This window comes from Lissotriton vulgaris, chromosome 12 (assembly GCF_964263255.1).
Source record: "Lissotriton vulgaris chromosome 12, aLisVul1.2, whole genome shotgun sequence".
Classification (NCBI taxonomy): Eukaryota; Metazoa; Chordata; class Amphibia; order Caudata; family Salamandridae; genus Lissotriton; species Lissotriton vulgaris.
Genome location: NC_141700.1, coordinates 280179548 through 280205524, shown reverse-complemented (window position 1 = coordinate 280205524; position 25977 = coordinate 280179548). Strand labels below are relative to the sequence as shown.

The 25977-nt window shown below is 46.9% G+C and overlaps 1 protein-coding gene across 2 annotated transcripts in view; it reads left to right on the top strand.

The window, feature by feature from the left end:
* Positions 1-25977, top strand: part of LOC147673963 (NACHT, LRR and PYD domains-containing protein 12-like) — a 658153-nt gene that overhangs the window by 81953 nt on the left and 550223 nt on the right. For both annotated transcript variants that reach the window (XM_086945051.1, XM_086945052.1), the window contains exon 2: positions 8247-8316. In XM_086945051.1, the coding sequence (XP_086801177.1) occupies positions 8283-8316 (34 nt within the window). In that variant the 5' untranslated portion in view covers positions 8247-8282. The remainder of the gene's footprint in view (positions 1-8246; positions 8317-25977) is intronic.

Sequence of the window (25977 nt, the reverse complement as noted above, 5' to 3'; positions counted from 1 at the left end):
GGGTGGAGAAAGCGCCAACTATCGATAAGACCCATGTCCCCTATCCTCCTCTGAGTCTCTGTGGAGAAAAGGCTGGTGTCGGACCTCTGGTGATGAGAGCTGTCCATGTCTTTATGCCATACCAAGTTAAAATCCCCCATCACTATCAAGGCACCCTCAACAAAGTCCTCCACATTCCTCAGCAGGCCCTGTACAAACCCATTCTGACCTACATTGGTAGCATACAAGACCAAGAAAGTGCACAGCTTACCGAGGAGCATCCCCTTAACCATTAGCCAGCGGCCCTCTCTGTCGCTACGCACTCCCATAGTTTGGAAGTGTAAGGACGAGCGGAAAAAAAGGGCCACTCCCCTATGCTTCATGGGGGCTGAGGACCTATAAACGATGGGGAATTGCTTATGCTTGAGGCGGGTTTCATCCTTCCGAGCCAGGTGAGTTTCCTGAAGGCCCACCACGTCTAACTGATGATCAAGGATATACTTCCAGACTTTCTGGCATTTCTGGGGGGAGTTCAACCCTTTCACATTCCAAGTACCTAATGTGAGAAACATCAGAAAGTTAGAGCCCCACCCCGCTCTACAATCAGTAGTATTCTGGCAAACCTCCCCCTCCCCAGCCAGGACCAGAGCCTCTCAACCCTTCCCCCATCGCAGGGGCAAGCAGGGCACGACAGTTGATGCCCAAAATCGCACCACGTCATGCTAGGAGCAACCCACCACCCCTCCCCCCTCCAGGCCACCCAACTCAGCCCATTCGATGCCTGTCAACCACCACGAATCACGCACACAAGTCCTTTCACTACCAGTACTACCCTCCCAACCCTTCCCCACCCTCCCTCCCTCCCTCCCCCCTCCCCAAACTTTTAGCAAAAACAGGACCAGGAAAGCAGTGCAAGAGAGAACAACAAAAGGCACCGCAAAGGACCCCTTCAACAAAGACCGTTGAGGTCGGGGGTGGCATGACCAGACAGTGTCCAAACCGCACACCGGTCCGGGGTGAAAAAACCCAACAAAACAAAGTGAAGCAATGGAGAGCCTCAAAAAGAAGCAATTATTGAAGATCAGAGGCGTTGACAGTCCCAGAATGTGGACGTCCATTGGTACCATCAAAGAACGGGGGTCATGGCAACAGTTAGTGTCCCCCCAGATCCTCGTTCCGGGGCTTCTCCCCAAAAGTACATAATTACCCACGGTACCTGAAAGGGAGGTGTCCCTCCGACGCCAGCCAATCTTCTTCCCTGGGCTCAGGCCGCTGAAGAGCTATCTTGTGATGACGCCACCGTCACCGTTGCTACAGAGGCAACTGCTGCACCTCTCTCCTGCAGGCTGATTGTGGGATCCGGCCTCCCCGATGAAGTAGCTCGACCCACTCTTTGCCAGGACGGGGAGCGTCGTCTCCGCCTCGGAGGGGAGCCCCCTACTCTCAGGGAGGGGGCAGCATCATCCAGACCCAAGAGGTTCTTGGCATCCTGCAGGGATCTGACTTGAACCAACCTGTTCTGCCATCTGAAGATAAGGCTAAAGGGATGGCCCCAGTAGTAGGCCACGCTCTGCTCGCACAAGAAGGCCGTCACAGGCCAAAAGTCACACCTCTTCTGGAGCGTCGAGGCTGCCAAGTCCTGGAACAGCTGGGGATGGTGGTCCCGAAATTGCAGTGAAGAAATCCCTCGAGCCTTTTGAAATATGCGTTTCTTCAGTTGGAAGTCGTGGACGCAAACCAGGATATCAGGGGGTGGAGCCCCTGCGCCCCTCGGCAGACCAACTCTATGGACCCTGTCCATACGAATCTCGTGAAGGTCATCCTCTACCAGGATCTGCAGGAAGAGGGCCTCCACATAGCCCCGCAGGCCTCCAGCCTCACCGTCCCAGGGCACAGCTCGGATGCGGATGTTATTCCGGCGGGACCTGTTTTCCAAGTCCTCCGCGTGGGCCTGTAGGTCCAGATTCTGCTCCGTGAGCCGGAGTACATCCTGTTGGAGTTGGTGCACATCGCCAGCCAGCCCCAAATCATGTTCCTCCAGTGTGGCCACTCGCTCCCTAATGCCATCTACCTCCCTCCTCACCTCGCGGAGATCTGAAGCGAGCTGGGAGCGGAGCTCCGAGATGTCCTCTTTTATGGCAGAGAAAAGTTCCAACATGAATGCCTTAGTGGCGGGCGTCTCATCATCCTTCTGTTTGGGCGAGGTGCTGGGACCCGGCAAAGTAATCTGCTGGGTTCCCCTCGGCGGGGCCTCCTTGCCTGGCTTTTCTTTACGGGGTTTGGAGGTCATTGCACCGTCCCTGTCGTACCCACTCCAGCGAGACAGAGCGTCAGAGCAGACTCCTCTACACACTCGAAGGCTAGAACTTGTAGAGTAGGCCCCACGTGTCCCCCTCCTTTCTGCAGCCGTGAAGCAGGGGGCCGACTCAAGAGGATGGAACCACCTTAGACACCGTCGCTCCCTGTAATCCCTTACTCACGCCAGAGTCAGGGTGGTCCAGGCCAGTCCAGACCAAGCACACGCCGTTTTAAACTCGCCGCACTCCGCTACTCTGGGTCAAAACACACAGCCGGGCTCCTCCTGTAGCAAGGGTGTCGCACCAGTCAAGGGCCTGATGGCCGTCCCCACAGTGACAGTGTCCGGGGCTGGACAGGCCGTGTCACCTCTGTGTCGCTCCGGGGATTCTCCCACAGGGGCCCGCGAAAAGGTAGGGCCGCTCACAGGCCCGGGAAGGCTGGTCGGGTCTCCCCAGCAGCGAGGCGACTCCGCCGCCAGAGACGCCCCCAGTCCGGGGGGGGGCGGGGTGGGAGAGCGCTGCAGTACCCCTGATCGTCCTAAGTAGGCCGCTAATCCCCGGCCTTTCCTGCCAGCCTCCGCCGTAGCGGACGATGTGTTCTGGGCTTCACCTCTGTTGCTCCCAGGGCCAAGAGACGAGCGCTCCCGTTGCCGTGTCCTCAGAGCTGACCACGTGGAGCCGGTATACACCTGTTACAACGCATTTTTTACAACGCACTACTGTTACAACGCATCCATTACAACGCAGATACTGTTACAACTCATGTTTTTACAACGCATTTTTTTACAACGCAGGTACCTTTACAACGCATACCATAACAACTTAAGTATTGGTAAGTATATAGTTATATTTTAAATGTTATATGTTTGGGGTAAAGGGGTATTTTTAGGGTTCAGGGTCAGTTTTGGGTTTTTGGGTAAAGGGGTATTTTTAGGGTTCAGGGTCAGTTTTCAGTTTTTGGGTAAAGGGGTATTTTTAGGGTTCAGGGTCAGTTTTCAGTTTTTGGGTAAAGGGGTATTTTTAGGGTTTAGGGTCAGTTTTCAGTTTTTGGGTAAAGGGGTATTTTTAGGGTTCAGGGTCAGTTTTCAGTTTTTGGGTAAAGGGGTATTTTTAGGGTTCAGGGTCAGTTTTCAGTTTTTGGGTAAAGGGGTATTTTTAGGGTTCAGGGTCAGTTTTCAGTTTTTGGGTAAAGGGGTATTTTTAGGGTTCAGGGTCAGTTTTGGGTTTTTGGGTAAAGGGGTATTTTTAGGGTTCAGGGTCAGTTTTCAGTTTTTGGGTAAAGGGGTATTTTTAGGGTTCAGGGTCAGTTTTCAGTTTTTGGGTAAAGGGGTATTTTTAGGGTTTAGGGTCAGTTTTCAGTTTTTGGGTAAAGGGGTATTTTTAGGGTTCAGGGTCAGTTTTCAGTTTTTGGGTAAAGGGGTATTTTTAGGGTTCAGGGTCAGTTTTCAGTTTTTGAGTAAAGGGGTATTTTTAGGGTTCAGGGTCAGTTTTCAGTTTTTGGGTAAAGGGGTATTTTTAGGGTTCAGGGTCAGTTTTCAGTTTTTGGGTAAAGGGGTATTTTTAGGGTTCAGGGTCAGTTTTCAGTTTTTGGGTAAAGGGGTATTTTTAGGGTTTAGGGTCAGTTTTCAGTTTTTGGGTAAAGGGGTATTTTTAGGGTTCAGGGTCAGTTTTCAGTTTTTGGGTAAAGGGGTATTTTTAGGGTTCAGGGTCAGTTTTCAGTTTTTGGGGTACAGGGTAAAAATATATTAAAAATAATTAATAAATTTTTTAATTGAAAATATATTACATTAAATTCCATTACATTATTTTAGGGGTTGTGGGTCAGTTTTGATTTTTTGGGGTACAGGGGTACAGGGTAAAAATAAAGTAAAATTTATTTTAAATTAAATTAATTATTTGGAATTAAATTAAATTAAATCAGTTTAATTTATTATAGGGGTTGAGGGTCAGTTTTGAGTTTCTGGGGTGCAGGGGTACAGGGTAAAAATAAAGTAATATTAATTTAAAATTAAATTAATTAATTGAAATTAAATTAAATAAAATTACATTAAATTATATTTTTTACAATTAATTTACCATTATAATATTAATATTAATATATACTTACCAATACTTATGTTGTAATGGTCTGCGTTGTAAAGGTACCTGCGTTGTAAAAAAATGCATTGTAAATACATGCGTTGTTACAGTATCCGCGTTGTAAAATCCGCGTTGTAACGGTATGCGTTGTAAAAGTCCGCGTTGTAACATCATATATCCCGTGGAGCCGCTCCAGAGCCCCGCTCTGCTTTGTCTCCGGGCAGTACCGTTAGGCCCCCAAGGCCACGTGCAGCAGCTAGGCAGAGCAGAAAGGGGACACCAATAAGGCCCTCTTTCTGCACATTGTTAATAGCGCCAGCCCGGGGGCAGATTAAAATTGTTTTTACCCCACGAGCCGGACCCTTTTTAAACATCACTCGCCGTATAACCTCACCACTCACGCACATAGATACCTTCAAACACACCACACATAGTCTAAAAAGTGCTCCCGCGTAGTCGCCGGTCGAAGCACGCCGCATCCTGTAGAGGGGTGCGAAGAACCCAATGATGAAGCATGACACCAAGGGTCCTTTTGGTGTGTGAGGGGTATTTTACAACACAGGGTACTCCCAACCTGAGTTGGATTCCTCTAGTTTATTTACTACTGACTAGGGAGAATGAATCCATCTATATACTCTTTCTCCCCTCCTTGTTAATTTTAATACGTGTCACTATGCCTTATGTAACCCCAAAGGCGTCTGTACTCACCCTCACGCACTACTACGCCACTACTACTGTACTGTATATATATATATATATATATATATATATAAATAACCTCAATAAAATACTTTGAAATCAAAACAGAGCCCAATAGAGACCCGTTTCGAGGCCCCATTTAAAAAACTGCTGGTGCTCAGAACCCTTGAGACCTGGCCCACTTAAAGCCCTTCCCCTTCCCAGCCAGGGTCTAGCACCTCTCCTGCGGCTTCTAGGCTACACCTTGCTGCCAAGCGGTGACCGTGTGGGTGCCCTCAGTCCTGACCTGGGCTGCAAGTGCTGTGACCGCCCTCTGCTGACCCATAGCCTGCTCCCTGTGCCCCTCCGTAAGGCATCCCAAAGGCACGTGTTTGAGCGGCTCCGCCATTGGCTATTGTGCTTCTTCCGCTATCCATTTGTGCTGTCCCCGCCTTTAGCCTTGCCTGAGCCCATCCACAATCTGCGGCTGCTACACCCACGTTCTCGATGTAGGTTGGTGGGTCAATGGCGAAGGCACATGACTTTGTGGGGCCCCCTTGACCTTCTATCCCTACGGCACCCCCGGGGGGGTTCCCTGCCGATTGGTGGCTTCAATCCAAGCTGACCAATCGGTACCTGGCATTTTCCCGGGCTCAGCTGCTGCCCACTCTCGATTCCTCCCCCCCGGTAGGGGATTGTCGAAGGCCCTTACCAGTCCGCTGTGCCTCCCCGGCCAGTGTGCTAAAGAGGTTACTTATCTCCAGGGCACGAGTCGGGGTACCACGCGGGTGGACGGCATCCCCCCACTTATTTCCGAGGGTTTTTCAGGGTGGACGCCGTCCACCCTGCTAAATCAAAACCGCGTCCACCATTAAAAAACGGGAGCGCGGCGCGCACAAAGTAAATAAAGCATTTCCGGGTGGGCGAGTGGCTGGCTGAATCCGGAAGTTACCAAGCACGCCGGTGGTCACCACGCCCCGGCACCTACCATTTGTCTGTAATTTTAACCGGGCACAGCTTGCCCCCACCTCCCTTCTTGACTCCGATGCTGTATGAAAGCTCAGACCCCCAGCAGCCCTGTAGAGGCACAGCGGGATGGCAACCCTCACACCTCCAGCCCTTGATGAGCTGTTAAGAGGTGCTTGAAGGGGACAGAGGGAGGGGCCGCAGGTTCAGGAGCAGGGGGCATCCATTCACATGCAAACAGCCCTGAATGCGTCTTGTATCTGCTATTTAGAGGGGGGCTCACACATTCCATTTCTACCCAGGGCGGCAGCACCTGCTTCTCTTCACCGAGCTTAATTACTGTCACTAATTTGTAAGCAAACCTCGGTTCTTCAAACATGCATAATGTAATACAATAAAGAAATGGCACAATCGCACCCACACTGATTAACAAAGTATGGAGGACAATCAGTTCAATCAGTTCTCTTAGAGTATCTCCTGTAAGTACTGTGTATCACAGTGGGGGATGGCATTTTGGACAGAGAGCCTGTCTTCTCGTTGTCTTGTGCAGGAGGGGGCGAGAAGCCCAAGATGATACTAGAATACTGCATGCCCACCCCTGTGCCCACCCTGGTGGATCACGTTCCCTGTCCTGTGATGACTCCTGCTCCTGTCCCCCCATGTGGTGGCTCCAGTCCACCCCTGCCTGTGATGGCTCCTGTCCCCCCCATGTGGTGGCTCCAGTCCACCCCCGCCTGTGATGGCTCCTGTCCCCCCATGTTGTGGCTCCAGTCCACCCCCGCCTGTGATGGCTCCTGTCCCGCATGTTGTGGCTCCAGTCCACCCCCGCCTGTGATGGCTCTTGTCCCCCCCTGTGGTGAATCCTGTCTCCGCCCTGGGTGGCTTCTGTCCCAGTCCTGGAACGGCCCCTGCAGCGAGGGTGAAGTTCTTGATGGGCCTCTTCTCAAAAGGGCTCAGCTCAAAATTAATATGGAAAGGTGGGCGTGTAAGTACATGAAGGGATGTGTGAATGGCTGGATGAATTAGTGAAAGGGTGAATGGATGAATGAAAGATTAAATAAATGGATAATGAGAGAGGACAGATGGATTTATGAGTGAGGGGAAGGATGGAGAGAAAATGTAAATAGCTGGATGTATGGGTGGAAGGGTAGCTGGATGATTGATGAGGGGAAAGATGGATGAGGGGGAAGGATGAGGGATGGAGGGGCAGGATGGATGGATGAGGGGAAGGATAAATGGATGAGGGGAAGGATGGATGGATGGATGGAGGGGAAGGATGGATGGATGAAGGGCAGGATAAATGGATGAGATGGATGGATGGGTGAGGGGAAGGATGGATGAAAGGAAGGATGGATGAGGGGAAGGATGAAGGATGGATGGATGAGGGGCAGGATGAAGGATGGATGGACGAGGGGCAGGATAAATGGATGGGATGGATGGATGGGTGAGGGGAAGGATGATGTACCAAGCAGCTTCAATTGTTAAATCTTGCAATATACGCAAATGATAGATCTGCCTTACATGCGATATCACTTCCTGTTGTGATGTCACTTCCTGTTGTGATGTCACTTCCTGTCGTGATGTCACTTCCTGTGACCACGCCTACCTTGGAGAGTCCCCCCACTTCTTTTTTTTAGGACTTGTGCCCTGCTTATCTCTGCCAGTAAATCTATCTATGTTATGTTAATGCATGCAAACACAGACACGCACAAACCCATGTTTTTGATGCCTTAGCGCATTAAAACCAAACCGCTTTCTGTGGCAATTGTTTTACTTTCCTAGTTAGCCATTAATGGCTAAAGCCACATTAAATATACTGATTGATTGTTTAACATTCCTGTTGAAACATGTACCTCATACTTGTTTTTCATTTGATTCCAATTCTTCTGAGTGGTTTTGTCAAATGACAAAAGCAGGCTGTAACCTTATCCTTGCCAGATGCATTTCAGAAACACAGCTTTCTCACCATGTCATTATATGATGCAAAGTCATACCGTTTTACTGAGAAAAAATATGCTGTTTCCCATTACTTTAAATGTATTTCAACGCTCTTTATTTAGAACACATAATAAATAAATATGTGCACGTATTTGGTTTGCAAGGTGCCAGGTAATGTGCTATCAGTCTTTCTTCTATTAAACAGACTTGAATGAAAACTATGTTTAAATATTTGTGCATTTCCCCACCAGAGATTAATCACTTTCATAGCATTATTACTCAATGTAACACATTTTTATTTTATTTCAGGATTGTTGAAGTGGTTGCCGGAGGTGAAGACGGGAGATGGCTCGCAAGGAAGGCCGAACACTGAGCGAAAGTTAGTAAAGTTCGGTTGTTGATTACTGCTTGACCTTGCGAGCTGTGAGGCTTTCCTGAACTACATTATGTCCATGACTTTGGCACAGAAAAGTGGTTAATGATTTCTGATTAACCATATATTCAAAAAATGTATGATCTATTTAATATTTGATGCATTTATCGTTTTCTTGCAGACTGAGAGTGCTTAGCAGGCCATTGTATCCCATGAACAATGGAATGAGTTTCAGTGTCACCGCTCTCGCTCAACTATATCACCCTAAGTCTACATCTTGGCTGTGGAACCCTTTGAGCAGCGGCGACTCCTCCGCTAAGGCGGAGGAGCAAGGCCCCACTGCATTTTGCAGTGAGAGACAGAGAAAATATAATGATAATAACTTGTGTTATTATCATTTTATTTTCTCCTATTCCACCGACAGCTTTGCCTGAGGGGGCGGGGGCAGAGGAGGCATGGTAGCACACTCTTACAGTGCGCAATGACTGCTTGGACGGCCCTCTCCGGCTGCCCAAAATAATCTTGCATACTTTGCATGTTCTCCACACAGGCTGCAATTCTCCACGCAGGCTGCAAAATGTGGCCTCCCCCCTCCTGTGTCCTCCGCACTTCTTCACACGTCCTGCCACCCCCCTACAAGCGATCGATGCAGGCCGCTCCTTGGGGTTACGTTAGAGGAAAAAATATCTCCCTTCATCAGTACACAGATAGTAATTACAATGCACTCTTACCATACATTGCCAATAAAACGCATTAGTTACGCTCATTACCATTACTACACAAACCTTTAGCACGCATGCCTTTACAAGAAATTTCGTATGAATGGTAAAGCCATGTGCTTTGTAAATGTAAGCATTAGATAATTATATATATATATGTTTGGGAAACAGTTTTTTCAAAGTGTTTAGGGTAGGCATTTTTAGGGTTTAGGGTGGGTATGGTTTTTTGGCAGCAAGGGTAATTTTAGTGTTCAGGGTGGGTATGGACTTTTGAGTGGCAAGGGTGATTTTAGGGATTAAGGTGGGTATGGGTTTTTGGGTGCTAAGGGAAATTTTAGGGTTTAGGGTGGGTATGAGTTTTTGGGTGACGAGGGTAATTTTAGAGTTTATGGTGGGTATAGGGTTTTTGGGCGGCAAGGGTAATTTGTGGGTACAGGATTTTGAGTGGTAAGGGAATTTAAGGGTTTAGGGTGGGTATGGGGTTTGGCTGGAAATGGTAATTTTAAGGTTTACGATGGGTAGGGATTTTTGAGTGGTAATGGAATGTTTAAGGTTTGGGGTGAAAATATATAACCAGTGTAAAAACCAAAGGTTACAGGGATGTTGTAGTTAGGCTGATAATTCACATGTACAAAACCAGAGAAATTCAGAAGTTATAGTTAGCTGAGCTAACTATAACTTGTGCCCCCCCCCAATGCACTGCTTATGACTTCACATATTACATCACTCATGACATGCAGTGACATCACTGATGGCACCTCAAATTACATCACTGATGATATTGTTCAGTGACTGAGTGTTTTTAAAAAGTTTGAGTGTTAAATATATATACACCAAGGTGCATTGGTGAATCATTGGGTGTATGAGTGCCTGTATGGATGATTCAGTGGGTGTGTGACTTACTGTATAAGTGAGTGACTAGTGTCTCAGTGAATGTATGGGTGAGTGACTAGGTTTTGAGAATGTCTGTATCAGTCTGCCAGATGATGTCTAAGTGGCTATATGGGTTGGCAGGTGGGTATGTGAGGGGCTGGATGGAGGATTGATTGGGTGTCTGAGTACCTGTATGGGTGTATGAGTGTCTGTGTGGCTGGGTGAGAGGGTGTGTGACTGCCTGCATGGATGAGTGAGTGGCTAAGTCAGTGGCTTTATGGGTTAGTAAGTGTGTAAGTGAGGGGCTGTATTGGTGACTGAGTATGTGTATGGGTGTTTCAGTGAGTGAATGAATGTGTCAGTGGTATATGGGTGAGTAACTGGATGTGTGAAAGTCAGTATAGGTGAGTGTTGAAGTATATGAGTATTGTATGTGTGAGTGAGGGATTGTGATAGTGGCTGTATGGGTGAGTGTATACTTGTGCTAGTGACTGTATAGGTGAGTGACTATGTGGCTGTATTAGTAAACGAATTGGTGTATGAGTGGCTGTATGGGTGACTGAGTCGATGTGTGTGTAGATGTATAAATGCTCCCAGTGTCACTCAGTCTCATAAATCAACTTAATCTCCCAGTGCTAAAAAAAATAAATGTGTCCTCATGTAATGCAGCTGGTGCTATGTTAAGCGCTCTGATACCCGATTTGGGTCAAGTTTGTGCTATATAAAACTTTGTAAAATAAAAAATAGATAAATGAATCAAAGAGTGGGTGTGTAAGCAGTGTAGATCGAAAGGCAGAAGTCGACTTAAACTTTGAGGAATGTTTTTTGTCGCATCCTTTAACAAAATCTGACGACATATAGTACAATTGTCTCTGTCTTAAATAAATCAAGGGTAGATCCAATGTTGTCTGTGGTGTAGATCCAACGCTGAATTCAAGTTGTAAACCCTGCTTCCGCAGTGTAGATGGAAGGCAGTAGTCAGGACAGACATTGAGGAATGCTTTTTGTCACATCCTTTAACAAAAAGTTAAGACATATAGTAAAATTATCCCTGACTTACATAAATCAAGGCTACATTCAATGCTGTCCGTAGTGTAGATCCAAAGGTGAATTCAAGTTGTAAACCCTGCTGTCCACAGCGTGAATCATAGGCAGTAGTCCATACAGACATAAGTCTGTGGTGCTGTAGCGCTGAGTTCGCAATGGGCCTGTATCGAGGAGGCATGTGGTCATGGTGGCAGCCACGTGGAAGGGCGAGGACCTTCGCTGTGGCAGAGTCTTTTCTCTTTACACAAGTAAACCACGCCCAAGGCGTAGCCTAATAATTTATGCTCCTACGCTGGAATTGCGTACGTAGGACCAGTCCTCTCCACTTCTGCTCCAAGGGCGGGGGGACAACATAGCTACATGACCGAGATATTCCCCAGTGTGTGAGATAATATGGTACGTCCACTGTGCAGCACACTACACGTTATCAATAGTATATCTACACACGGAAAATGTTTTTGGTTTCTATAGTGAGTTGTGTATAGCATATCACCGGTAGTCTTGGCAATGTGTAAATTATTGTTGATGTGCGAGTTCCCTTCCTTATACATAGTTGGTTGCCACATCTCTGACCATTCAGCCAGTGTGCTGTTGAGGGGATATATTATTTTTGGCAGGTCCGTTGTCCTGTTTTGCGCTGCCTTTGAGGTAGTAGAGGGGGAGGAGTTAGGAGGGGTGGTTGTGGTGGCGGTGGCGCTGGGTGTTGTTGTTTTGTTGTGTGTTAGAAGTGCATAATTAGTACTTCTATCACATATTCGTGTTTAAATATGGGCATGAATTGGATGTAATTCACACAGTACATAGTTGACGTCATTACACTAGTTAAATGTTGATGTTAATTTATTAGTGATAAATGGAACTATCAGCTGTTTTTTTAGGTAGCATTGCAGATTTGCCTTGTTGAAAGTATGGGGAAGTGGTGTTTTTTTGTTTTTTTTCTACGGGAACGCTTAGTTTGTACATTATTCATGTAAGTTGTGGTTCTGGTTTGTAGTGATTTTGTTGGAGGAAGGAATCAATTGAAGAGTGGTAATATTTGCAGTTTTTACTAGGTTGAGAATGGGTTCATAATTAAAAAAAGATAGAAAAAACAGATATGCTTAATGAACATTTTAATTAGGAATTATCATTTAAAAAACCTTTGAAATTCACTGAAAAAACCATAGGTTTCAGGCAGGTTATAGTTAGGAATTATCATTTGAAAACCTTCGAAATTCACTGAAAAAAACATAGGTTTCAGGGGTGTTATAGTTAGCTGGACATTTCACTCATTCAAAACCATTGAAATTCCTCCGATATAGTTAATTGTACTAACTGTAACTCTCGTGCCCGCAATCCACTGCTGATGATGTCACATGTTACATCATTCATGACATGGTCAGTGACATCACTGATGACAACATCCAGGTGACAATCAGATACACCTCATCATACACTAGTATAACCTTTCATCACTCACTGTAAAATACAGATTACCATATTTGAATCCATTGACACATCAATCCAAGTTTCTGAAAACCCACTCAGTGATTCCTAGATCTACACATACATCTAATCACTTACCTATAGATTCACTCATACATGCTGTCAATGATCATTAGAACACTATCAAATATAATAATACACATATATCGACATTACACACCAGCACACATCATATTAACTTATGCAGTCATCCTACTCACTTATGCAAATAATGGATCATACTTACATTTACTCAGCTACACACACATTCAAATACAACTTCATTTATTCATATAGATCGTAACTCATACTTACTGTGTTATAAAATAACTATTACAAATATACAGTTATCCATACAGTCACCTATACAATCACTCAGTCTTATGTATACTTATTTATATACAAAAACTGTCACATACATTGCCTTTTATATTTCTACTTTGTTGCACATGCATCATTGAGAAATATATTTACTCATCTCTACACCCATATTCACCACATTCACCGACCCAAACAACTGTTTCCACATACAGTCTTAACATTATATAAACCTACTAAATTAACTATTTACACATCTTTGAATAGTCACACACCTTCCACCCAAACACACACATATTCACTCTCCCATACACCTCATTCTTTTGTTTTTATATTAACCATGGCCTCTTGTGGGGGGCCCTTCCCAGGAAGGGGAGCAGGTTAGGGTTAAACCCCCAATTGCCCTCCCTGGAGTGCACTACAAATGGGTAGTATTTGAATATGTCTTGAGGGCCATTCCCCTATTTAACTTTTCTCTGGTACTAGATCGTGGATTCCTGCTCATGACTTCCTGCAGTTAATCTCAAACAGGGATCTATCCACTAGGGAAAGTTACCATTGGAAAGGGTTCATTCTCCTCTCTGTACCAGTAGTACTTCAGTGGAGATTAGTCCTCAGTTGGCTGAGATATATCTCCAAGCACCATCAAAGCAGTGAGTCTAAAGTATCTGGGTGTTTTACTAGTTGTGGCATCAGCATGCACAGTACACTGCATGGTGGAACAATGAAAAAACACACCCAAAACTGCGAGGGAGCTCCTTCCTTACAGTTTGCGTTTTCAACAAAAACAGATGATCCTTCTGGTGCAAGCATCAGATTTTCTGCTTGGAGTTTGAGGATGAAATGTTCACTCCCCTCAACTGCAGAGATAATTGTGGGACGTGTGCCCTGCACCGACGGGGTTAAAGCGTATTCATCTTTGTTACACTTGCACCTGTTCCCATTTACAGACAATACGTTAGTGATTCCTGAGGGGTTGAACTTTATAGAGAAATATAGATTTGACTGCTGCATGAAAGTGATACCATTGTCCTTTTGTACTTTCAGAACATTGTTTGATTTCTCAATGTGTTCATTTTCTTATACTGCTCCATTACAGTGTTATTTTACAGAGTCTTTATTGGTTTAATTCTAACTCTAATCACATTTTGGTGGAAATGCACATGTTTTACAATATTGAGTCATTTCTTTGATTGAATGAATGAATAATCTATATTTGCATGATTTATTATAATCTTTTCAAAAACATAATGCAATAAAAGTTTTCTAGGACTACTAAACACTTGAAATCACAATGCGTCCAGTCATGTGAAACCATCCAGAACATGTTTATCAGACATTACGCAAAACGTTCTCCTGTTGAGAGTGTAAAATCACAGCTCGCCACAGCGGAAAGTGGTTGTTATAAGGGGCTAAATAACTGGGTGCCATAAAATTGATAAAGTGCAAGATCCTTGCTGAACATAATTATCATGCATTACCTAAAAGTTCCCTACAACTTTAAAAATCTAAAGTCACAATTCGCCATAAAGTGCATGTTGTAAAGAGTTATATAACTTGGTGCTATAAAATGCTTATGTATAATTCTGTTTGCACCATAAACATGATGTAAGATAAATGCCCGTTAAGAATGAGCTTTCCACTTAGCCTAGATAAAAAATTACTAGCCTGATGTTCAATTGGGTGATGACTCTCGGCTTTTGAAGGAGAGCTGTGCACAAACAGACTTATATACATTAGTGTTTCTTTTGCGGTTGTGTACAGCAACAGGCAGAGTCTGTGGGTTGGGAAAGCCTCTTGGGTAGGAAGCCTGATGTTGTAAATGCCCCAAATCAATAATGAATAAACTTCAGTTTGATGTACTTTGAGTACTTTGTGCTTACAAATGTCTGGTGGTCTTTGGCATTGTATGAACTTAACACCAATCAAGTGTGCCTTTGTTGTGCTAGGGTGGAGATACATTTTTTAAATGACGCCTGTGACACCTGTTGCTTCCATAAATCCCTTGCTTGGAAAGTGTCTAAGGATGTTTGCAGGAACCGACGTTAAAGCGAATTGCTTGGACTGGATTTGATTTTGTGCCAGTTAAGATTGTCTAATCTACAGGCTCTTAGTTTGCAGCACAGAGTAGAAATGCTTGTTGTCTGCCTATTACTTGGGTTGGTAGGCCAAACTCCTGGCTTATGTGTACTGGAGAAGCTGTCCTAGGAAGAGGAATAACAGATTTATAGGTCTTGGCCACCAAAATGTTTAAGAGGCCAGCATCCTTCCCTATCAGGCTTTCGCTCCCATATGTCATTGTGAGAAGTAGTGTCACCCTTATGACCTGAAGCATTGGACGTAAGCTGGAGCGCCATAGGTGTTGAGAAGCAGTTGTATAAGCACATTGTACGGCCTAGGTTCTGTTTCTGATTGACTCATTTTGCTGTGACTGGTTTCCTCTTGCATCAATCCAGACTCTTAAATATTTGTACTCCAATATTTTCTCAAGGCTCTCATTTCTCCAGTGCCAGGACCCTTTTTAGTTCAACAATTTTAGACCACTTGTATATACTTTAGTATATACTTATATGTGTATGTACTATGTGGGTTCTGGAGATCATCTCTAGCACTGTCTGCTTCCTCTTATGGACTATTTTCTGTTCAGCTGCCTCTATTTAACTGTCTTGATAGAAAACAACCAGTAGAGGTCAGTAAAATACCAGAATCACTTTAGCATGCTCTAGACTCCAGTCCATAGAAATTGTCTTCCACGAGCCCCCGTAGACAATATTATTTTTTCAAATCTTGTATTTTCGGTGCTATGACCACTGAAGGCCCTGATTTTATATTAAAAACAGAGCTTTGCACTGTACCATGTCCCGCTGAAAGGCAGTATTTCACCCCAGGTGTTCCCATACCTGGCATGTCACGCAGTTTGGTGATTACTTTCCCTCCATGTTAAGAACAGTAGATGTTTCAGCAATCAGGCAAATGTGCTGCATAGCTAAACACATATAAGGTCCCAAAGGCGAGACCGATTGCATTGCAAATGCTTGTTTGTTTACCCTCTTGCAGTAGATGACTACTTTTGGTTTGTCAAATACACTTCCAGACCATTTGAGTTGTTAAATTCTTCTTATTCATTAATCGCTGGAGGCCCATTTTTGTTTTACTTAACATGACCAGGTCATCTGCACAAAATAGGTTGGATAGCAGTTTTCCTCCCTGTTTTGGTGAATAGGAATTGACTATGTCTAACGCTGGTGTGAGATCTGACATGTAAAGGTTGAATAACAAGGAGGCCAAGAGGCAGCCTTGTTTGAGCCCTGCTGTTGTATGGATCTTCCTGGGTACATGGTTGTTATCACCTAACTTGAGCCTTATCCAAGTTTTGGAGTATATAAGTTCTATTGCCCTTAATAAATTCTGTGGGATGGACCCTGCTTGCAGTTTTTTCCCTAAGTGACCCCTGGAAGCCCAGTTGAAGGCTGCCTAAAAATCAATGAAGGGGGCGTGGCCAACCAAGGTGGACATGTGGTCAAAATCCACAACGGCTCTGTTGCTTAGGCCACATTAAGACTACATTTTGCAGGCAAACCGGCAAATTTATTGATGAATCTTACCTCCAGAACCGGTGTGAGGTGCTGCAACCGGACCGAAGGAAAGGCTAAGATTGAAGGCGGATGCTGCCTGACTCCATGAGGGACGCGAAGAGCCGGGCTGCATAGTGACCGGAGATAGAGACACGGGAAAGCGGACGTGGCAGACGTGCCACAGTGCGATCCTGCAGGGCTTCGCTGAATGTCGAGAGCGCTGATACCCCACGGGATACCCCAGAAGAGAAGCATGCCATCAGAGGAGGTACCGGTGGGCTAATAATGTGGGAGGTGGGGCGTGGCTAAGCAAATGGCTCCAATCCTAGATAATCAAACAATGCGCCCAGCGAAGCAAGACCTTTGATGCCCCGAGTCTATGGCGGCTGCGACAGGGATAACAACAAATCTGGGGGCCGGAATATTTCTAATGATGAAAGCTTCAGAGGCAGCTGGGAGTGATTGAAGCTGGGCGCCTGACTTTAAAATGGCACACGGCCAAGACACTTCTCACTCGAGCAGGCAACAACACCAGATCTAACTGCCCCAGAACAGTACTACCCGGTGCAGAGCGCTACAACATGCTCACAGACTAGCCAGTAACCAACAGAGTCCCAGAGGGAAAATGTAATGGCAAAAACCCGGTCCACATAAACCTAACCTGAATACTGTGATCATGGCACTGTTGAGCCCCTACGATAAAGGATGTTTACTTCAAAGCGTCAGCACTTATAGGGGAAGACACCTCCGCAAACACCACAAAGCGCAGCTATAAGGTCAGATAGCACCTACTAAAAAGTTTTTGAGGCACTAAATAATACAGACGCTGATTAGTGCTAACGCAAGGTAGAGAAAGGAATCAGAGCACCACAGCGCCAAGAGAGAAAAGTCCTTCTGCAAGAGGAGAAAACTGTTTCCAACATAGGTCCCAGTGCGCTCTCACCAACCTAAATCTCTAAACTCATCCAGCGCTCCAGGTGAGGAGACGCAAGACACTAAAAAGACCATTATCGTTACAAGCTTTATCTATGCCACAGAAAAAACTGCATAATAATAGAAATTCCTCTTACTTTGCCCCCTCAACCAGCAAAGACATGCAGGTGCCAGCATCGGGGTAACATAACATGTCATTCTCTAAGGAAGATCTCCTTGCGCCTTTGAGGTAATTCAAGCTAGAACTGTGAGAGGAGCTAAAGGCTGACATGGTACAATCCATGATTCACTAAGGGCGGATCTCAGTGGCAGACTCCCTAGCCTACAACAGGACGTGAACTTGGTGGGGGTCAGAGTGATAGACGTAGAGGCTACTATTATAATCGTAGAACAAAAAAACAAAACAACTGACGTCTACTACGCGGAATCTCCACAATCAACTGCAAAATGGGGTTCTAAAGAATGAGGATCTCAAGAATAGATCACAACAGGAAAACATAAGGATTCATAATCTCAAAGAGGCAGCAGAAGGACCAGACTTGGAGGCCTTCGTTACGGGCTTGTTCGCCAAGGCGCTAGGGCCAACAACGACAAAAATTAAAATAGAGAGAGTTCACAGAGTGGGGCACCCTAATTAGAGAGAGGCTAGCCAACGACAGGACATGCTGGTGAAACTAGAAAAAAGAGAGAGTTTTCCCTAATAAACCCACAAAGGACTGGGAAATATTGTAACAAAAAGAAGATTCCTTTCTGTGGTTTTTTAAATAGGAGCTTGAATGTAACTTGTAAAGCTAGACACCTGCCTATGAAACTTTTCTGTACCCAATTACACATATACCAAGCAAAACATAACATAAACTTTATCAAGAAAAAGTTTATCAAAAACCATATTTATTAAAAACCATATTTATTAAAAAAAGAAGTTTCTTTTATCAAATAACTTGATATAAACAATTTCTTGCACATAAAATTTCATACATATTTCATAATAAATCACAAAAAAATTTCAATGTATCAACATGTAGAAAATCTGTTAAAAAGCCAGTATTGTCGACGCGTTTCGGTGCTTAGATCGTTGGAACACCTTCCTCAGGACTATATAAAAACTTCTTCAATATTTATAGCATTTTCAATTTGCAGTACCAGTCTTGATCCTGGAGTTGAGGTAGCCTTATATACTGTTCTACGCCTTTGCTTTTTCGTCAAAAGGATTTTGTAGTTGTTCGTAGAGTCATGTAATTTCAGGAATACACTTCATAGGGCTTTGTTTATTACAGGTTGTGCCAATTTTATCCGCCTTCCCACTCCTTGGTTTCTATGGGGATTGTAGAGGTCGTCCCTTCTTGTTTTACTTGAAGGCGAACCTTATCATCTTGTTATGCGTCAGCACGAACCGTCTGCCTGGTCTCCCCAGTCTCCAGTGTCAGTCATTCTGGTGAAACTACACTCTTTCAAGACTAAAGAAGCCATAAAGAAGTGTGGCTCACTGGTTAGAGCGGCAGACCCTGATGCAGAGATCTGACCACGGACCAGGGTTCATTTTCCGTCGTGACAGGGTCTTGGGGTCAATGTCCGCGGACCCGATATTTCTTGCCACGGTGCCTACTCTAATCATGGGTCCCACTCTGCAACTCTGGGCAATAGCTTGCTTAATCTCCACACCGGTCCTAATTGCTAAGGATGCCTGGCTTCACCTTGGGGTGCCCAGGAGTGGGCGCCTCACAGGAACAGGCCAGGATGGGTTCCTCAGCGGTACAGCGCGGGGACACACTGGCTAGTGTAACCAGGTGCTTTATAAGCTCAGTTACTTACTTACTTAATTACTTACTACAGGCGGCAAGGAAATTGGAGACACTGCTATTCCAAAGTCATTCGTATCAATTGTTTCAGGACATAGCTTCAGTAACCCTGGCCCGACAACAACAACTCAGGCCACCACGGATAAACTCAGAAGGGACAACATTCGATGTTGGTGGTCCTACCTTTTGGTATAGGTTTCGAATATCATAAAAAGTACACCACATAACCAATGTCAATGAGACCTTCGGAGTGCTGGGTATACAGATACCAGAGATTACTGTGGAGACAGGTGGTGAAGAGCAACAGGATGGTCAGTGGCAAGGAAAGGAGAAGGGAGGCCGCTGGCAGCCCCGCCGCCTACCCAAAGCACAGAAGAAGCAAAACACCGCTGAAGCTCCCTGAAGATCTCAACCCCATTTCGTAAAAGCGAGCCATGAGCTGCAAATAAGACAGCAACATTCATGCATGTCCCCAACAAGATGGAAATGTAACTCGACTGACCCCAAGCCTCTTCCGTCCCTTTTATTCGCTCCTCAGGACAGACGCACGGGTATATTAGATTTGCTTGCCTCTGTCACCCACGCCTGGCACAGTATACTCACCTTACTTGCCGCTAACTTACTATATTCCCCTTTGGCCCGCCTGGAGTGGTGTTATTGGCTGGCTCAGTGCAGGGATAGAAGTGTTATTGCGGCGCTCGGGTTGCTTAAGGTCGTCCACACCATCAGGGATCTTTTTCACGATGGGGTTGTCCGGTCTGTGGAGGACATTGTGAGTGGGGTGGAATCACCCTTGGCGCTGGCTCTGTTTCAGCTACATAGAACTAGGCGCGCTCTTAGAGCGCTTCTTGGAGATGATATGGCTGAGCCCCCGGAGATGCTGCCCCTGTCGGTGGTCATTAAGGCTTCTTCCCCGACCAGGCTGGTGTCCAGACTTTACCAGATGATATTAGCGGCCAGGGACTGTGCTTATTCTAGACCTTGCCTCGATTGGCAGCGGGATCTGCAGACGGAACTTTCGGATGAATTTTGGCGGTATTGCTGTTTGAGCTCCAAGAGAATATCACTTAACAGATGTCACCGCCTGGTTCATTTTAAATATCTTAATAGGGTGTATTACACCCCAGAACGGCTCCATCGTTACGGCCCACGTGAGGAGTCGAAGTGCGACCGCTGTGGTGTGTTAGTGGTGGACTTCTTCCACGTTGCATGGGACTGCCCTGGGATTGCTCGGTTCTGGGGGGCGGTTTTTGCGGAGGTCAGCCGTGTTTCTGGTTTGGACCTGGCTCCGGATCCGCTACTGGCATTGCTGGGCTATTCAAAACCGCTTCCAAAGTCGCTTAGGAGACTGGTAGATATGGCTTTCCTTCTGGCTAAACGTTGCATTGCTATTTGTTGGATGCGCGGCCCCACCCCTATGCTGGCACAATGGCCGAGGGACATGATGTACTGCTGTACTCAAACCGATATTTACAATGAGCTGCTACCCCCACGCAATAGGCCTAAACATGTTTAGTCCCTCTATGTCTCCAGCAGACATGCTCCGGACAGCCCTGATGGATCGGACAAGGTCCCCCGAACTGCTGATTCACCTTCTGAAGTGGGCTCTGATGAATAATGACCTTCCTAGATGACAGTAGGTGGTGCCCCTTCCCCGGCTCATAATGGGGGGTGTGTTATGAATGTGTAGCCCTATGCTGATACATGCGTTTCCTGGCCACAAGATATGACTTTACTGGTGTTGTCGGCTTTCTTTTTTCAAATGCATTACGATGGTTTAGAGATATAGCTTAATGTATTTCATTGTTAACTGGAGCATGAAGATATGTTTGTACACCTGATCGCACACTGCTATGTCTGTAACCTTTCTTTGGTTTATGCTTTTTCTCCTTGAAAATTTCTAATAAACATAACAATAAAAAAAAATGTTAAATGTAACTCCACTCTACAACTTCAGCAGCTAATCCTGCTTACCACGAGTAACTGAAGGTGCAGGGACCAGTAAGAAATTTTATATAGCGACAAAACATCCACAAGCTCCCAAATGGAGAAGGAGAGCAAGATTTTGGATATGGTTTGCCAAATAAGCCTCGGTGAGAAATTATGGTCCAGTTCACCCCAAGTGATGTTCAGACACCACCATGTTGACTCAAATGCAGGACGGGTGGTTCCATTGATCTTGCTAATCAAGTTTACGATTAGACCTTTATTTTACATCATTACAAATGTTATTGTTCGCCTTTTTCCCCTTTTTAGGTCTCGACCTCTGCCAATGCCTCTGGCATTGCAGATGTTGCGACCTATTGAGGTGAAACCAGAAAGCTAAACCAGAAAGCTAAACCAGGCGGATTTTGCCGAGTGCATGTGTGTCCGTGCACGCGCTTTCCATTTGCTTCCCGAGCCGCCTGCCTGCTTCACACTTCAAAGGAATGCGACCCCCGTCCACGCAATGTCGAGAGCCAGCGCTTCCCTCCAACTCGCTCACTCCCCTTCTCCCCCGCCCCCACCCTATCCGATGTGGCCGCCATATTAACATGCTCCTCTGCTTCTTTGCCGGGTGTGAGACACTTTCAGTTTCAGAGCGGAATCTTGTGTGTGCTTCTTACTGTCCTGACTCCTGTTAGGGATTGGTTCACGTGGTTGACCAACGTCAAGATTGTCGAAACACTTTTAACGGCCGCCAGTCCGTGTTTCGCATAAGATCTCCGGCATGACAGACTGCCTGCTTCCCTCTCAGCAGTTCAACACTAGACCGCGTCCCCTTCAGTTTTACTTTCTTTAATTTAGCCATGCTGCATGCACAGCATAGCGGTGCTTTACAGCAAGTCTAAATACCACTAGCAAACCAATAGGTCCCAAAGGCTTTACCAATGTTTGTTTGATGTGCACATCCTCAACCCCGCTCTCGGCTGACCTCCTACGTTGTGCTGTCCGAAGTCCAGCCGGCTGAGCAGTAACACGCACTGGCAGGTATTCCTTTCCATTGGTCCAAGGGCTTTGCTCATCTTTCTCGGTGCAATGGCAGAGACAGCCTTAAGGGGACAGGGTTACCAAATGCTGCCCTTTACAGCTGGACCGTCGCACGTGCACCACTCGCGTCCTAAGATCTCCGGCATGCCTGACTGCCTGCTTCCCTCTCAGGGTTGAACATTACACCGCGTCCCCTTCAGTTTAGTTTTACTTTCTTTAATTTAGCCGTGTGGCACGGCATAGCGGTGCTTAACAGCCAGTCTAAATACCACTAGTAAACCAATAGGTTCCAAAGGCTTTACAAATGCTTGTTTCATTTAGTCTGCTGTCTCCGTTGCTCGCGCTGCGCTCTGGTGTTCTGCTGCTCCTCCTCTGGTCTCCTGTGCAGTCGGAGGCCCTGTCTGTCCTCCTCCAGCCCCGCACCTGTATCTGTCCCGGGTGTATGAGACCATGAGCGATAATGATGACATCGAGGTGGAGAGCGACGAAGAGCCGCAGACCTTCCACTCCAAGGCCAACAAAGAGCACACCACAATTTACTGGAATGCAAGGGCAGGGAACACATCAAAGACAGCTTTCACAGTTTACGCAACTCCGTCCCTTCCCTTCAAGTAGAGAAGGCTTCTTGTGCCCATACCTTGGACAAAGCTACAAAGTATATTCAGTTTATGCTGGACTGGCAGCATTGCAAACCCTAGGTGAGTGTCAGCGCAGAAATTCACTTTTACTGCAGCTTGTGTGGTCACGCTGCAAGGTGTCGGCATTGCAAAGTTACAACTAGGGTTAGCTGATATCCAGGTATTTCCAGAGGCGTTATCTGCCACTAGTGAAGCAGAAAGAGATGCACCAGGGCCAAAAGTGATATAAAAAGTGGCACTGGATATTGCACCATCCCAGCTTCACTCAGCAAAACCACATCACCACTCAGCATCACCACATCATCACTCAGCGCTACCCCAGCACCACTCAGCACTACCACAACATCACTCAGCATCACCACTGCACCTCTCAGTACCACCACAGCATCACTCAGCACCACCACAGGGGGAACAGCGTAATTTAAACTATTTACTATCCAGCGCCCCCCAACGCAAGTCGTTGTAACGACTTGCGTTGTAAAAGTTGTGTCGTAAAGGCATGCGTTGTAAAAGCATGCGTTGTAATGATGTACATCCCCACCACAGCACCACCACAGCATCACTCAGCACCACCACAGCATCACTCAGCATCACCACATTATCACTCAGCACCACCACAGCACCACTCAGCACCACCACAACACCACTCAGCACCACCACAGCATCATTCAGCACCACCACATCATCACTCAGCACCACCACAGCACCACTCAGCACCACCACAGCACCACTCAGCACCACCACATTATCACTCAGCACCACCACATTATCACTCAGCACAACCACAGCACCACTTAACACCAACACAGCATCACTCAGCACCACCACATTATCACTCAGCACCACCACAGCATCACTTAGCACCACCACATCATCACTCAGCACCACCACAGCGCCACTCAGCACCACCACAGCACCACTCAGCACCACCACATTATCACTGAGCACCACCACATTATCACTCAGCACCACCACAGCACCACTCAGCACCACCACAACACCACTCAGCACCACCACAGCATCATTCAGCAACACCACATCATCACTCAGCACCACCACAGCACCACTCAGCACCACCACAGCACCACTCAGCACCACCACATTATCACTCAGCACCACCACATTATCACTCAGCACCACCACATTATCACTCAGCACAACCACAGCACCACTCAACACCAACACAGCATCACTCAGCACCACCACATTATCACTCAGCACCACCACAGCATCACTTAGCACCACCACATCATCACTCAGCACCACCACCGCGCCACTCAGCACCACCACAGCACCACTCAGCACCACCACATTATCACTCAACCCCACCACATTATCACTCAGCACCACCACAGCACCACTCAGCACCACCATAGCATCACTCAGCACCACCATAGCATCACTTAGCACCACCACAGCACCACTCAGCACCACCACTGCACCACTCAGCACCACCACTGCATTACTCAGCACCACCACATTATCACTCAGCACCACCACAGCATCACATAGCACCACCACAGCATCACTCAGCGCCACCCCAGCATCACTCAGCACCACCACATTATCACTCAGCACCTCCACATTATCACTCAGCACCACCACATTATCACTCAGCACAACCACAGCACCACTTAACACCACCACAGAATCACTCAGCACACCCACATTATCGCTCAGCACCACCACAGCATCACTCAGCACCACCACAGCACCACTCAGCACCACCACAGCACCACTCAGCACTACCACATTATCACTCAGCACCACCACAGCATCACTTAGCACCACCACATTATCACTCAGCACCACCACAGCGCCACTCAGCACCACCACAGCACCACTCAGCACCACCACATTATCACTGAGCACCACCACATTATCACTCAGCACCACCACAGCACCACTCAGCACCACCACAACACCACTCAGCACCACCACAGCATCATTCAGCATCACCACATCATCACTCAGCACCACCACAGCACCACTCAGCACCACCACAGCACCACTCAGCACCACCACATTATCACTCAGCACCACCACATTATCACTCAGCACCACCACATTATCACTCAGCACCACCACATTATCACTCAGCACAACCACAGCACCACTCAACACCAACACAGCATCACTCAGCACCACCACATTATCACTCAGCACCACCACAGCATCACTTAGCACCACCACATCATCACTCAGCACCACCACAGCGCCACTCAGCACCACCACAGCACCACTCAGCACCACCACATTATCACTCAACACCACCACATTATCACTCAGCACCACCACAGCACCACTCAGCACCACCATAGCATCACTCAGCACCACCATAGCATCACTCAGCACCACCACAGCACCACTCAGCACCACCACTGCACCACTCAGCACCACCACCGCATTACTCAGCACCACCACATTATCACTCAGCACCACCACAGCATCACATAGCACCACCACAGCATCACTCAGCGCCACCCCAGCATCACTCAGCACCACCACATTATCACTCAGCGCCTCCACATTATCACTCAGCACCACCACATTATCACTCAGCACAACCACAGCACCACTTAACACCACCACAGCATCACTCAGCACCCCCACATTATCACTCAGCACCACCACAGCATCACTCAGCACCACCACAGCACCACTCAGCACCACCACAGCACCACTCAGCACTACCACATTATCACTCAGCACCACCACATTATCACTCAGCACCACCACATTATCACTCAGCACAACCACAGCACCACTCAACAGCAACACAGCAGCACTCAGCACCACCACATTATCACTCAGCACCACCACAGCATCACTTAGCACCACGACATCATCACTCAGCCCCACCACAGCGCCACTCAGCACCACCACAGCACCACTCAGCACCACCACATTTTCACTCAACACCACCACATTATCACTCAGCACCACCACAGCACCACTCAGCACCACCATAGCATCACTCAGCACCACCATAGCATCACTCAGCACCACCACAGCACCACTCAGCACCACCACCGCACCACTCAGCACCACCACTGCATCACTCAGCACCACCACCGCATCACTCAGCACCACCACAGCACCACTCAGCGCCACTCCGGCATCACTCAGCATCACCACATTATCACTCAGCGCCACCACATTATCACTCAGCACCACCACATTATCACTCAGCACCACCACATTATCACTCAGCACAACCACAGCACCACTCAGCACCACTCAGCACCACCACAGCACCACTCGGCGCCACCCCAGCATCACTCAGCGCCACCCCAGCATCACTCAACGCCACCACAGCATCACTCAGCAC